The sequence below is a fragment of the Quercus suber genome, unplaced genomic scaffold (genome assembly GCF_002906115.3).
Source record: "Quercus suber isolate HL8 unplaced genomic scaffold, Cork oak 2.0 scaffold_89, whole genome shotgun sequence".
Classification (NCBI taxonomy): Eukaryota; Viridiplantae; Streptophyta; class Magnoliopsida; order Fagales; family Fagaceae; genus Quercus; species Quercus suber.
In genome coordinates, this window is record NW_027069554.1 from 237,597 (window position 1) to 253,907 (window position 16,311).

Genomic DNA, 16,311 nt, shown 5'->3' on the forward strand with positions numbered 1-16,311 from the left:
ATTCCAAAACAAGGGTTAACAACAGCAACGCTTTCCATTTCTTTTCAATTCTACTAACTAGGACTATAGGAGCACATCATTTAAGGAAAAACATATTAGATGCCACCTTTACAGGACCATTTGCTGATTTGTAACCTTAGCAAAAAAGAACTAACTGAGCAAAGACTCAGGGTGAACAAAATCAAAATGTTTTAAGACATTACAAATAAATGAATAAATAAATAAAATCCAATTCAAAAAGCTTTATCAATAGAAAAGACAATGTATATTTCACCAGGTTAAGAACTCAAAATTGCAAACACATTGCTTTTATATTTTAATAATTTCCTTCTAGGAAAAAAAAATAAGTATCAAGGAACCCTCCCTTTCAGGTAATTAAAAAAAAAAAAAAGACATGATATGTGATTCATATTCCAAAACATCTAAATAAGGCTTACTTCTGAAAATATCCATATTATAGTCTTCGAAGTAACAAACGTGATTGTGCTGAGCTGCATGGCTTGGCTCAAAATATCGCTTCCCATCGTTAAAAAAATACTAATTAAAAGGCTCTGATGGATTGTGTCCACTTCTTGATACTTGGTGACCAGAGAATCCTCTGTCTGGCCGGGGACCTGGCCGATAGAAACCATTTCCCCTCGGTCTGTTGTAGTCTCGATCACCCACATCATAGCCACTTCCCCTGCCATAACTCCGAGAGCCAAAACGCCCCCTTGGTGGATCTGATTGGTAGATGCCCCTGCCTCTGCCCCTTCCTGTCCATAACAGTTTGAAATTAATTGAACACATCATTTGAAATAGTGATGTGCGGAGAGCAACATGCAGAAAGTTGGTTGTTTCCCATGCTATGATAGATTTACCAAAACAGAATTAATTATTTCTGATGTCCCCTCTTTGCAGGCATCAACTATCAATCATTCTGCTTAGCAAGCTGATGCAGAAGAATCTATGCCCAAAAGAAAGGAACCATAAAAAAAGCCATTAGTCCTTATTGTCTTTTATTTCTTTTTCTGTTTAATTTATTATTAAGTCTTTAATATTTAAAAGGTCACATAACTAGCATGTGACTTTTAAAGAAGTTGAATGCTAGGATTTAATTGTTATATGTATTATGTAGAATTACTAAAGTCAATTATAAATAGCCCTTTCTTGAGTCATTGTAGGCAGCCTTTTCTTATCTATTTTATGAAATTTCATACTTGAATATTTCTTTAACTCTCTGAGTCTAGAAATTGATATTTGATTGTTCCTACTTTAATACTATTATCTTTTCTTTTTCTTTTTTTTTCTTCAATCCTGTTCGTAAGTTGTAACTGGAATTCCTTCTAAAATCCTTCTTCGAAATTAGACCAAAGTTCTTGCCAATGAACTATAGCTCAACTGACACTTCATCCCCCATAATAATTGGTTAGAGGGTGAGATCAAGGGTTCAAGACCAACTAGGGGCATGGGTAACTTATCAAAAGAAAAGAGCTAAATCCTCACCGCATCATGTTATATCAAAGCAAAATATCTATATCTAGGTCACAAAATTCATATTTGAGTTGAATATGCGACTTTAAGCTATTGCCAGTTATGGTAGAGATTGTGGGAGTAGAGGAAATCAATGCCAGTAGATAGAGATGGCTAAGATGAGGCATATGATTGAAATTTTGTCGCAAGCTATACAAGCTCTTCAATGATGGGGACCAACAGGAGCCTGTTTGGATATTTCAAACACCAAGCACAACCCCTTGGACATACTAGAAGGTGATCCAAGATGGGAACGATGCTATAGAAGATGAAAACTCCTTTCATAATGTAGGACGAGGCAGATTGGAGGATCAGTTGGTGTGCGTAGTTGAACTGAATGATAAAAATTCAAAAGGCATGTGTGCCATACACAGATTTTCCACCGATCTCTAACATCTAACTTGATGGGGGTGATTTTAATGTGGGTACTTCAATACATATTAAAGAAACTCTTCAAGGGAGTGATGCACATCAAGTGTTCAATGCAAGTCCTACGAGTGTTCTTTTGGACACATAAAGTTTGCATACATGCACATGCTGATTTGAATGATGCACTAGTGTTCAATGAAATTCCAAAATGAAAAATCTTTGTGAAGATGGGATTTTTTTACTTAGAAATATGTAGTTTTTAATAATGCTTCTATCAACACAATATTGAATTATGAGAATATTTTTAGGAAGATAAAGATACCAGATTTGATTGTGTTTGGGAAGATTTTATGGAGCAAGACTTAATTCGACAAGATTCAAGGAATGCAAAGATGAGGTCGAGCTGAGTTTTAGAAAAAAGTCGCATGGCACTTGATTATGGTAATTTATTCCACATGACTTGTTCATGTTACAATTCACGAAAGGTTCTTCAACTTGTTATGCATAAATGTTTATTGGCACATTAAGGCTATTTCTTGGTGTAATTAAGACAACAAAAAGAAAGGATGAAAAGCATTATTCGAAAATTCCAATAGATAATGGAAATTTGAAGCCAGACTCAAGAATGATTTTCTCCAACCAAGAAAGAAACCCATATGTCCAATATGTTTTATTTCTCTCTGTTATGTTTAATTTATCATTACGTCTCTAATATTTTAAAAGGTCATGTGACTAGTTCATGACATCTAAAGAAGTTGGTGGGTTATGATTTCATTTTTACTGTAAGATGAAGGGCTAGGATTCTAAGATTACTAAACGATATTATAAAAAGCCTCTTTTGAGTCGTAGACATCTTTTTCTTATCTACATCATGAAATCTCATATTTGAATATTTCTTGAACTCTTTAAATCTAGAAATTGATATTTGATTGTTCCAACTTCAATCCTATTATCTTTTTCCTAGCATTAATATTGTCTGTCATTAGAATTTCTTTTAGACCCTTCTTCTACACTAGATCTGAGTTCTCGCTGCATCACAAGCTTATTTCTTCTTAAACCCTTCTTCTACCCTAGACCTAAGTTACCTTAGTTCTCACTAAATCACAAGCTTAATAACAAGATATCATCATCAAGAAATTCAAGCTATGGATACCATAATTGCATAATGGAGTGGGAAAAACCAAACCAAAAATCCTTGTCTAGTGGCTATATGTCAAACACAAAGACCATCAGTACATAAGCTGAAACAGTTTATTTACATCTTTTTTCTAAGTAGTGACAAATTTATAAATAAAAAATAAAAATAAAATAAAAAAATAAAAAATAAATAAAAAATAAAAATAAAAAGAAATCTATAAACACAAGCAGCGGTACACAGAATCGCTCAAAAAAATTACAATTTAAAGTTCAAATAATCAACTAGTCAAAAGGGGAAATGAACAGGCAATATATATATGGGATTCCTAGAGCCCCTTCCAACGACACTAATAGGCCACCTCAGGTCCTATTATAAATATAGCTCACCGTTGAAGAAGAATATAATATAGATCGATGCACTAATCCTTCAAATGTAAGGAATTTTATGGCATTTCATGAAATTCAATAAAATTGAAAGAGAAAAAATACATACTTGCTCCCCGAGATGGAATGTTGCTGTTTGGTCTCCGCTCTTCAATGTATACTTGTCGTCCAGCAATCTGAAGAGAACCCGCCTACAGAAATATAATCGAAGAAATTTTTAATATAAAAACCCTTTTCCTCTCAATAAGTAATAGGATGCATTAAAAAATCACAGAAATTCCCCCCCCCCCCCCCCCACCCTCCCAAAAAGAAATTTTAATCTAAGGTTAACCATATCAAATTTATGAAATTTAAGAAAGCTAAAAAATAGCTTAATGCCACCAGAAAAGGGACACATAAACTTGAAATTTGGAATGAGGTCAACCGAGTTGAGAAAGTATTAGTGAGAAGGCTTATGTCAGAAAATACGTTAAAAGCCTTTCTTTTTTTTTTTTTCCATCTTGAATAAAATACTTGGGTTGATTAAGGCAACTAATAGATCTTTTATATCAAGGATTCACAAAGCATATTCACCTTGATTGCATTCTGCACACCAGTCATATCTTCAAATTCAACAAATGCATAGCAAACACCAACATCCTGCACAATAAGAAATATTTTGCTTCATAAAATTTGAAGCTAAAATGCATTAATACAGCTAATAGAGATATCAAGGGTATGAACCTTGCGACTTCTAACGACAACGCCCTCATCACTGAGTGTACCGAAATTCTTGAATTCCTCCTCAATTTCAGAAGCAGACACAGTAGGTGGCAAATTTCTCACATAAACAGACCTAATTTCACCTACAGGTATCCATACATAAACTCAAACACATGCTGAAACATAAACGACACTTTTAAAAGTAGTTGTGAATTAATGAAATCTTCCCTAAGAGAAAAAAACATATAAGTCCCCCCTCCCCCAAAAAAAAAAAAAAAATCCTATGCAATCTTAAGAAAATCTATTGTCTTAATACCATAGTGGAAACAAATATTAGGAGACCTAGAAAGAATACCTTCTTCTTCCATTATGGGAACCTCCTCTGCCGTCTCCGCCACAGACCTTTCATATGTATTTGATGAAAAATTTGATTGCTGAGTAGTGGGCTGTGAAGCATGATCCCACTCTGAGGTAAGAGGCATGTTTTTGTTAGCAGAAGGCTGTGAAGCTACTGCTTGTGTGGGTTGTCCTTTAGCTACCCGTAACTTCCAAAATAATCGAACAGACAAAATCAGTCTCATGTTTTAAAGGATTCCTCATAAATATGGCTAATTGCTAGATTTAGTACATACAATTGAAGCATAAGTGTGCTTTTGAGGCTCTCCAATAGGTTCCTCAGCATTGGGAGGCAGGTGGTCTTGTACAGCATTCACTGTATTCTGAAGTAAACCATTTGACTCAGCAGCATCGTTCTCCAGAATGTGTTCAGACTCAGGGACATGCTGCAACCGTTGCTCAGAGTAACTATAATTGTCAACTGGGCCATTTTCATTTACCTCAGTAGGAGACATGAATTCTCTTGTCTGGACTTCTCCACCAAGCAAATAATTGGATACTGCAAAAGCCGTCATTTCATTAATAAATTATTGGGTACAGGAAAATTTTCCAGTATCTGTCAAAGGGACAGTTACAAAATCTGTCACTGTCACATAGATTTTTTTGAGAAAAAAAGTTTATGAAAGGTGCTTCAGATTTAACTCATGCTTTGAAACTTTTTTGTTTTTATGACGTAGAACATCACCAAGGCACGGCCTTGGGGAGTAAACCACGGATACAACCCCACCCACCAAAACCATATATCACGTAATCCAAGGGAACTCCTACTTGGCATTGAACCCAAGATGTCTAGGTCTTCAGCTCATCCCAAGCCTCCAACCACTAGGCTGCAACCTAACGAGTATGCATAAACATAATTTTATATTGAACTCCAGCCACAATTTTAAATTTTCTGACCAAAAAGTAATAACCAAACCCAACAGTATACTTTTTTTATTGGTGATGTGCACATGCACCTATTCAAGGAGATGTCATTTGAGCTAGAGCTCATTGGCTACATCCAATAGTATACTTCTCATTGGTAATAAAAGATCTAATGATGCAGCCAGCAAAGAGTCAAGAAAAGACGAAATCAAATTCAAAGGGGTTTTAGGTTCCCCAATTAAATTCAAACACTTGGGTGGATAAAATTTAGCTATCCTAAATAAATAACATTGTTTTATTTTATTGGTCAATGCAACTAGATATTTAAATTTAATTGGAGAACCTAATGTACTGTATCTAAGGTATTGTATCTAAGTTTTACTCAATTCAAATATATTCTAGAATTGTGGTCTAGTTTTAATGCAGGGCCTTCTTGGCATCCTTAATAAGTTACTTTAGTCAATATTGAGTCTTAACATTAAGTTTATTTAGGTTAAAAATTTACCAAATCTACCACAGCGCACTCTTAGCACGATGGTCACTATACAAGTATAAGTGCTTGTGGGGTGTGAAGGGCAAGGGCTGAAGTTCAGGTCTCTAGGAAGGGAACTTAGAACACATATACACTTAAATTAGACTAAAGTAAAATTTCTATCTTGTATAAAAAATAATAATAATAATAATAATAAATTTACCAGATATGTTTTAATTAAGTATTACTAGAATAAGGGTAATCTGGTAATTTTCAGATATTCTGGAATTGTTATTAAATTTTACTATGAGGCTTATTTATTGTTTTGAATCATTTTTTATATTTGGTTTAGAAGTTCTTAATTACTATCCATTGTTATTAAAAGCACTATTCTTTCTTGGAAAATGTTATTTAAGAGCCCTAATAATTCCTTGGAAAGGGTTTGGGAATAGCCTGTATAAAGGCTTTTATGTAATCAATAATAGAGATCGAGATAGAGATAGATTGAATTTAATAAAATTCCAGCAGCTTACTTTAAGCTTTGAGGGTGTGGCTGTCTTCTCCTTCCAGAGTACTATTGCTTATGAAACTTAGGTGTGATTAACTAGAGTTTATCTTTCTTTGTTTCTGGTTCTATTCACTGTTTTGACACCAAATCGCCAGAAAATTCATTCAATATCCAATCTTTAAATTACTTATTTTTCCTCAATCAATCATTTTATTATTAAACCCTTAAACATCAAACTCTATTTAATTCAGTGCTGAATTTCTAAAGATCCAACATCATCTGACCATATCAGAAATTACAGAATTAATTCTGTTTAATGATTAAAATTATTGTAAATGAGCAATAAATATTATTACACAGATTCCAAGATTATTTTACTAAAAAAATCAAAAGCTTCTTATATCAGTGGGATAAAAAAAATTGTGATTATTGCACCCTGCATTAATGAGAACTATTCATCCCCACACTTTAGGTTGAATGACCAATACCTGGATCTGCAATAGTAGAAGGAGCATTTAATTTGGACTCAAGATTGCTCTGGGCTAATATGACTGCAGGATGGTGGAGAACCGGTTCATCATCAATGAAGTGAAAAATATCATTAAGCACAAAATAACCTTTCTCCTGAGGCGCAAGAAAAAATGTCTCCACAAATTTCCTCTTTCCACTGAAATCCTTAACTTGCACTGAGCCTGAAACCATCACAAGAACACCTCCATTCCAAGATTCCAGGGAATGCGCTGTCTTGATTTCAATTCCTGTATAGCTGAGTGACATAACAAGTGCATGGATTTGCTGGCCAAAGAAAAACAAAATTGGACAAAGTGTATAAGGAGGTCTATTAACTGCTCACATATTATCAAATCAGAACAAAGAATAGCTCCTTAGGATGAAACCACTATGAAAAACTGTATATATTTTAATCTAGCCAATTAGCTTCAAAAGTTTTTTTTATTGGTAAGTTACACATGCACCTGGTGTGAGTTTTTTAACCTAATACCTTACCCTCCAACCCATTCTCAAAGGCGAAGGAAGTGTTATTTGAGCCAAAGCCAACTAGCCAATCAGCTACAAATTATGTTAAACATACAACGAAAACTTAGATCAGAATAGCTATATTCTGATATATAAAACCTGGTTCAAAGCAAAATCATTTACAAGATAACTGGTATCATTTAATACACCAAGTTCCAGAATACGTCAATACTAATTAATCATAATAATGGAACCATGACATCAGCAACAAATGTGCCAACATGATTGTGAATGCTATGGGTGAAGACAGACAGATGTTAGCTGGATGCCTGGACCTAATGAAAACAGGTGTACTTGCATACTATTCCATTTTTCATTGCATAAATGCTTACTGCTGCCTTAAGTACATAATTTTCTTGTTAGCATATAATGATTAATCAATACAATTTTTTTTTTTTTTTTTTTGATAAGTAGCATATAATCAATACATGCACTTTAAGTAATATAAATCTTATAGACTTTAGCCAAGTTTTTTAAATTTTCATTCATCTCTATGCTGCTAAATCCAGATGCTTAAAAAGACTAAATGAGGATTGTTTAAAATAAAAGCAGCACATAACTGGGTAGGAACATAATTTTCTGATCTAAGTTTCTGTTGTATGTTTAACATAATTTTGTAGCTGATTGGCTAATTGGTTTTGGCTCAAATGACACTTCCTCCACCTTATAGATTTTGTACTTCAATTTTTTATTTCCAACTTTCACTTAGATCTTCTGATTGATTTGCTTGTATTTTTTCAAAAGGTGCTTTATGCACATGAACGTGAGCATAGAATAGCCCCACTCATTTTCAATAAAAATTCTATTACTTATCAAAAACAAAACATAACTGAGTTGGAACAATCATTAGCACCTAAGCATGGTCATAACTAAACATGAAAGAGAAAAGGGGGGGGGGGGGGGGGGGGGGGGGGGGGGGTGGGGGGGGGGGGTGTGGAGGGAGGTGCCTTATAGGATCAGTACTGGGTTCTGGTCTCATCTAAGTAGGGTCCTAAGATGAATGGTTTGGATATTCTATTTTACAAATTTATCCACGAATAAATAAGCACACAGATTATATGACTGTTTTTATAACGAACAATAAGTTGTACAGTCAATTACAGAACCATGTTTCACAAAATGATAATAATGTTAACTTTATATTATTGATTTTTGTCAAATAAAAAATAGTGGAATAGGAAGCACAACATTCTTCTACCATGTTAGTAGTGTATACACTTCTTCACGTTATTACCTAATTCCATATAATCAAGAGCCTTGTAGCTTAGTTGCATTGCTCAGTTCTCCCATGAAGGAGAACCTGGGTTTGAATCTTTCTCACCGCTTCATTTAAGCAACCAAAAAATAAAAAACAAACACTAATTGCACATAACAAGGGAAAGGCTACCATAACATTAAACTTCACATTCTTATACATTGAAAATTTGCATGGAATTTGTAGTTATCAGTGGCTTCCACCATATTACACTTTTTTTTAATCTTACAAAGCCACCAATTCATTATACCAATGAGTGCACGGGCAAAAGAGTGCAGAAATTAGTCGAAAAGCATCAAGCACGTGCCTTAATCATATTATCATTGTGCTCCCCAATAAGTTACAACCCCTCAAACCCACCCCCACCCTCACCAGCTCAAAAACTATCTCACTTCCAGCACTTTGGCATGCTCTACTAAGCATGTAGTCATGTCTTGTACACTAGTAATGGAGCAATTACTGAATGACCAAAAACATGTGATATTTCCAAACAAATAATTCACCCTATGGCACTAATCTGTACCTCATCAATTCACTTCCTTTGTTTCCTTCATAGACCCAATGGTTCATTCATACCCTTCCACCTCAAAATTTTAACAAACCAAAAATACCATCTAAACCTGCCACTGCTACTAAAATGTATCACAATGCAGTAATAAATCCAGGCAGACAAACAAAAATTGACCAAAATTTAAATAAAATAAAATAAAATAAAAACCCAGTAAAGCAGCAACACACTTAATTGTTCCTTTATATCATATTTTGGATATAACTCACTTCATGAATACAAAATCCAAACCCAACATTGTTAATAGAAGAATAAAAAGATAGACAGAGAGAGAAAGAGAAGTATACAAGCATAGCAGAGGCAGTGTCGCGGTTGTTGCCATCGATACGAATCATGGTACTGGCTTCGGAGTAGAACTGGTGCACGAAGTCCGGTTGATTCTGTAAAACCTGGTAGTACTGTCCCACAAAGTACGTCCCTACCTGAACCATTTTACATTAAACATTAAACAAACAAACAAACAAATACAGATTATAATTAATCAGTAACATACTAAACATAAAACATAGTACCTTAGCTTAAGTAAAAGCTTTAGCTAAATAGATAAATAGATTAAGAAAAAGACCTGAGCAGCAGTGACAGGAATAGGAAAGGGCGTGGCCATTGTTGTCTGAAACACCCTAAAACCCTAAAAATCACAAAACCCTTAGAAAAGAAGAAGAAGAAGAAGAAAGATCCACAATGCCTCTCTATCTAACCCTCTCTCTCTCTTAAGATCTGAAATAACACAATAACAAACATTATTACTATCATATATACATCATTATGAAATAACAAAAACCCATATGGAATATTGAGAAATAAACATAGAAAGAGAGATCTGAGAAACGATAATAAAAAGTTATGAGAAGAAGAAGAAGAAGAAGAAAGAAAACAGAAAGTGTTGTTGGGGTTTTAGAGAGAGAGAGAGAGAGAAGGGATGACCTTTTTTTTTGGGGTTGTAGAGAGAGAAAGAGATTTAGGATTCTGTCCACTACAAAACACAACACACGCCACACCACACCACACCACACCACAGGTTGAGGGTGTTGTGTTCCTCTGGCTGGCACTGGGTTTGGTTTTGTTGTTTCTGTTTTTCTAAATCTCTTTTCTTCTTTTCTCCCTATTTCGCTTTTTCTCTTTTTCCCCTTTTTGTTTTTGGGTTTTCTTTTTCCTTTTCTTTTTTTGGGATTTTTTTTTTTTTTTCTTTAAGCCGTCACCACAAAGGTACACACAAGGGGGCTTTTTTCACTTTTCAAATTTCTTTCTTTTTTTTTTTTTTTGGTTAAAACTTTTCAAATTTCATTGCTGCTGCTAACAACTTTTTCATGAGATTCCTTTATACTCCTTTCGGTATAATTTTCTAACATGTGTTTATGGAAGAATTTAAAAAGAATTATTTTAGAATATTTCTTTTATTTTTTTTTTGGGAGTTTAAGCAGAAATAGAATAAATAAGGGAAAACATTTATTCTTTTATTTCTTTTCAAAATCTCAATTTTTCATTCACTCGTATCGGATGGAATGATATTAAATTTAATAAAAATTTCACTAAAATTCTCAAAATATCCTTAAACATATAGCCTTTTATTTAATTTTTTTTCTTTTTTAGTCTTTTCCATTGCTAAATTCAGTTTATTCAGTTTCATTCCTTTATGATTTACTCATTTCATTTTATTACATTTCTTTATGAACTTCCAAACAAAGTGTTAATAAACCATTGTTAACATAAATCTAAACAACATTATGATAAGTTTGAATTTGAGGATTTTATACTAATATAAGTATTTTATATAAAATATATATATAATCAAATGCATTTGACTAGTTGACTTCATAATATTTTGACATGAGTAGTCTTTTGTAATATATATTTTTAATTGAATTTAAATTCTATTCACAACTTTAGAATTTGGCAACATTATATATTTCTTTAGATGATAGAATAGATAGTTCCATACATAAACAAAATCATAGTAAATACCTATTAATTATTACCATAATTATATATAAATATATATATATATATATATGATAGTTTCATATATAAAAACAATCAAAGTAAATATGTATTAATAACTACCATTATTATCAGTTTTCATATTTAAATATTCCATATCAAGGGCATGTTTGATATGCTATAATAAATCATATAATGGAATAGTCATTCATGTATAATAGCTATTCAATTATTTAATTGCATCATTATTACAAGTAATAATCATTCCCTATGGATAGATAAGGGTGACAATTCTTGTTTCAATGTTGTGTACGTGCCATGTCGACTCATGATCATTCGATTATAGAGTTTAACACGAATACAACACATTTATTAACCATGCTAGGACCCCTCAATCCTAACATGACCTATTTATTAATCTAGTTGACATAAACGCGATACATTTATTAATTGTGTTAGAATTCTTCAATCTTACCATGACCTATTTATTAAGCAAGTTGACATGGTACAACTTGCATAACCCATTTAGTAAATGAGTTGTGTTAAGGTTGATACGACTTGGCACAACCCATTTGATAAATTGGTCATGTACATAGGTTAATATGTTTACTCAAAATTAATAACCTGACAAAAATTCTCATATTTTATAAAATGTACAAGTGTACAACAAAATTCCAAAAATCTGCCAACAAATAACATATATTTTACAACAATAAATTTTAAAGGGTATTGTTAAAAATAGTCATCAATTAAATGAGTTAGATGGGTTCAAAATGGCTTTGTGTATTAAACTCAAATTTACTCATTCTAAAAAAAAAAAACTCAAATTTATTTGTTTAATAAACAAGTCAATTCGTATCACCCAAATTTAACACAAGCCCATTGAGCTTTAACCCTACCCTACTAACTTTGTGTCATGTTTGCAGATCATTTTAGATATTGCTACCCCTAGCTATTCTTTAAATTGGAAAATAACTTTTCATTTCTAACAATGATTGTAATGTGTATTCCTTAGCAAGTGTAACAACTTCTAAAATTAATATAATTAAAAAAAAGCACACAAATATGCACATAACAATTATAAACAATAAAAAAAAAAATCATCAAAAAATAATTTCTCTATTAAACTTAAAAAAATATTATTTTTTAGAAAATATAATTGTATAAGTAAGATATTTCATAAATACAAATTTTGAGTTTTATTTTAATTTTACGACCAAATGTATAAATATGTTTAATTATTCCATTAAAACTTATTTTGTTCCTAGTAATAAAGACGATAATTCCAATTGTAATTTTTATTCAAAGTACCAAACATGCTCTAATTAATTAAAGAATTAAGAGATATAAAATCATTTAAATCATATTTGATTAAAATTTCCATGTATTGCACGAATCACTAACTAGTTTTATATATAAAATTGAAAATATTTGACTTTTAGTTGACTCTGTATAAGTTTTTGAGTCTTCAAAATTTTACATGACGTCATTTTAATATATATTTTAATTGAACTTAAATTTCATTCCATATTTAAATATGGAAAAATTACACTAACATCCTTTAAGGTTTTATGTTATTACACTCACTTCCCCTTAATTTAGAATAAGATGTCCACCTCCCCTAAAATGCAAACTGTTTATATTATAAATTCCCTTGAAAAGAAAAATTAAAAATCCAAAAAAAAAAAGCTTTTAATAAAAAATTTCCTATTTGAGGGGATTTGGATGACAGATTTAGTAAAGGGTAAAACATAAAATTCAAGATTTTTATTTTATTTTTTCAATCATCCAAGTGAGATCAGTATAAATAGTTAGTATTTTAGAGGAGGTCGGTGTCTTATTCTAAATTAAAGGGGATGTGAGAGTAATAATGGGCAACATTATGGGAGATCAGTGTTATTTTCTCATATTTGAACCACCAAATAGAATATATAGTTCCATATACAAACACAATCATAATATCTAACGATAGAATATATAGTTCCATGCACAAATACAATAATAATAAATACTTATTAATAATGGCTATAATGATCAAATTTCATATTTAGACAAAAAAAAAAAGGATAAATTATAATTGTGACATCCATGGTTCAAATTCCCCTATTGAATTATATATATATATTTATTATGCATTGCATGGGTTGTTGACTTGGTGTACATGCATATTAATCAAACCTGAATTCATTGTGAATTCAATATAAAAAATTTATATGAAATTCAAATCAGTTAATATAAAATGGGTTAATTACACTTTTTTTCCCATTAATTATTAGATTAAGTGCTATCATCCCTAAACTATAAAATTAACTAATGTCTCCTTGAACGGTAAGAAATAAGCAAATACCATTGAAAAGGATGGTCAATTTAAACTTTCTTGAAGAGGGTATTAATTTTTTGGGTTCCATGCCTTCATCACATTAAATTGTTCAGTAATCCCTTCATAATACAATCTTTTGAAAACAAAAAAAGGAAAAAATGTTATTAAATTAAAACATAGGTTTAAAAAAAAAAAGAAGAAGAAGAAGAAGAACATACCCTAATTTAAAGAAAAAAAAATTTGCTAACCAAATCCTTATCTAATTCATTTAGCAAAAAGAAATTCCAAAAAAAAAAAAAAACCAATCAATAATACTCAAATCAAAGAAAAAAAAAATTAAGCCACACTACCATGGACAAAAAGAATGGAACTTCATATATATTTTCCTTCGATTTTCTTAGGAAGCAAATAGTAATTAGATGAGCCCACCACCACAACCACCAAATCCTTAGAAAATCAAATTCAACAACACCAAAAATGAACAACAACATGAAGGTCCACTCTATGCCTAAGAAACGAAACATCAACATCCAAAACGATTTCAACTCAAGCAAACTCACTGAGAAGAATTTGTGTTTTAGTGAGTATTTGAGAGAGAAAATAAAACAATAATAATATATAATATATGAAGGAGTGGGGGAGGTGGAATGTAATTAAGGGGGGATTGCACTTCAACAAATCTTTGTATTTAAAATAATTCATCCAAATAAACCAACATATGAAGTTTTCTTTGTAGTTAATGTTTTACAAATTAGGTGGTCTTTTGGCAAATTTCCTTCTAATTTTTCTGTAGAATTAGTGACAATCTCAAATATTTCATTCCTCCAATTGAGATTTATGGGCAAAACTTATTGTATACTTTATTAAGAAGTTGATGGTAATAAGTCATAACATTATGAACTTACCCTATAATTGGTGTCTTGGTCTGATGATAAAGGGTCCCTATCATTATGATTGGACGCCATAAGTTGATTTTTGTCTCATATATTGAGGTTCATAACCCAGTTTATATATTATATTATTATATATTTATATAGAGCAGCCTATTGGGTTTGATTGATGTGAGCTATTTCTCAATAATACTAAAATTTAAAAAGCTCAATCATTGTTTGTGTTGAAGATTTTAGATTTATAAGCAGTTGCGCTCCAATGTTTTCCAGCAATGGTGCACTGATGTAATATATTAGTCTATTAAACCTTTGCACGACATTTGTAAACATTAAACATCATCTACAATTATGTTTCTAACGTGTCTGCTTTACCCATAGCAAAATTAGACATAAACACACGTCACTAATAATTTGTTTTTTTCTCTATTTTAATTCCCTGTTAACTTAAAGAGAGGCTCACATTAGACATAATTAGTATTTAAATTTTTAAAAGCACAAATAGTGCAATAGTGGCCTAACCCAAAATTGACCTACTTAATTCAGTAGTTAGTGTTTTACAAACTAGGTGGTTTTAAAATTATTGATAAATTGACAGTCTCAAATATTCTATTCCTCGAGCTGAGATTTATTATTCAACAAAAATCTAGTAGTTCTTATTCAACTGTACGTTATCAATTTAGCTAATTAAAACCTATTAACATTAGACCACTTTAGTAGGCTATATGATATGACTCATATATAAATATAAACAAAGGGACCAGACTATGACTGGTGAATAATGACATTTTAAAGTAAATGATTATCTGATTAGCTACACTCGACAATTCATTGGTGAATAGCATTAGATAGTTGATGGTGCTGACGCTATGAATAAGGCTATATTGTATAAAGTCATAATACATCGTTAGGTATTTGCCAAGATAAATAACAATTATCAGAGGTCTTGTATAATGCATTAATATATATATATATATATTCATATCCGTGTACTCAATGCACAAAACTCTTATTTTTGTATGATCTAAAATAGGTCAAGCACAGTAAGCAGTCTTACTTTTACCTCTAATTTATTAAAGAAGTCGATTCCAGATTTATCACTTTTGAACAATGTTAAGACCACAATAAAGTTCACAACTTTTGTAGCAACTCGACAGGTAACGAGTTGTGAGTGGTGGAAAAAAAAAGTAGTGAGTTCACACCTCCACAACTCACCATGCGGTGAGTTGTGAATTTTGTTGTAATCCGCACATTTTTCATCACTTTTTAGTGGAAGGCACTTGCTATCACACCAAGACCCAACCTCTATTTTATATAACAAATGATATCTTAAATATAATAGAATGAAAATCATTATCATTGTTTTCTGGAAGATTTTGAGCCAGGATGTTCTCGAACAATTCTGCATCATATCATTTTAGATTAGTATATGACTTTTACACGACATTTACAAACTTGCGTGATCATGTAACATTTTTTGTGTCTGCCTCATGCATAACAACATTAAACATCTACAATAATCACTCACAAATGGTATTCTTCCCTCCTTGGATAACTTCTTTGAAGAGAGAGCTAAATTTATTTACTAACAAAAAAAGCTGACCCAAGTCTCCCAACCCAACATTGCATACTTTGACTACAAAATAGTATCATTGCCTGTTACAAACAAGAACTGAAGGTTTACTGGTGCAACAGCTTGGCTTGGTTCATTGAACCTATATGATGTATGGTGTTAGGAGTCGAGAGAATCAAAATGTAAATACTCCTGCAATGCAACCCTGCTACTGTAATGCAAACATAATCTCCAAGGATCTAAATCCTAGTTAGTGATGGTGCAATTTTCCAAGCATGTTTCACAAGAAGTCAACAACATTAAGTAGTGGACACAAGAAGGAAAATCACTTTAGTCATGAGAAAAGGCAATGTTAGGCAGCAGCTCTATTTGTTTAGGGAAAGAGCTCTTC

At 31.9% G+C, this 16,311-nt stretch overlaps 1 protein-coding gene across 1 annotated transcript; it reads right to left on the minus strand.

Moving 5' to 3' along the window:
• Positions 1 to 242: 242 nt before the first annotated feature.
• Positions 243 to 10,295, minus strand: LOC112034270 (nuclear transport factor 2). Its single transcript, XM_024067089.2, has 10 exons — positions 10,127 to 10,295; positions 9,768 to 9,919; positions 9,490 to 9,624; positions 6,833 to 7,139; positions 4,737 to 4,999; positions 4,460 to 4,649; positions 4,126 to 4,247; positions 3,976 to 4,041; positions 3,512 to 3,593; positions 243 to 755 (listed from the first exon to the last, which is right to left on the minus strand). Exons 2-10 carry the CDS (start codon positions 9,804 to 9,806, stop codon positions 538 to 540), a joined length of 1,422 nt encoding a protein of 473 aa, XP_023922857.1. The 5' UTR covers positions 9,807 to 9,919; positions 10,127 to 10,295; the 3' UTR covers positions 243 to 537.
• Between the last annotated feature and the right edge of the window lie 6,016 nt (positions 10,296 to 16,311).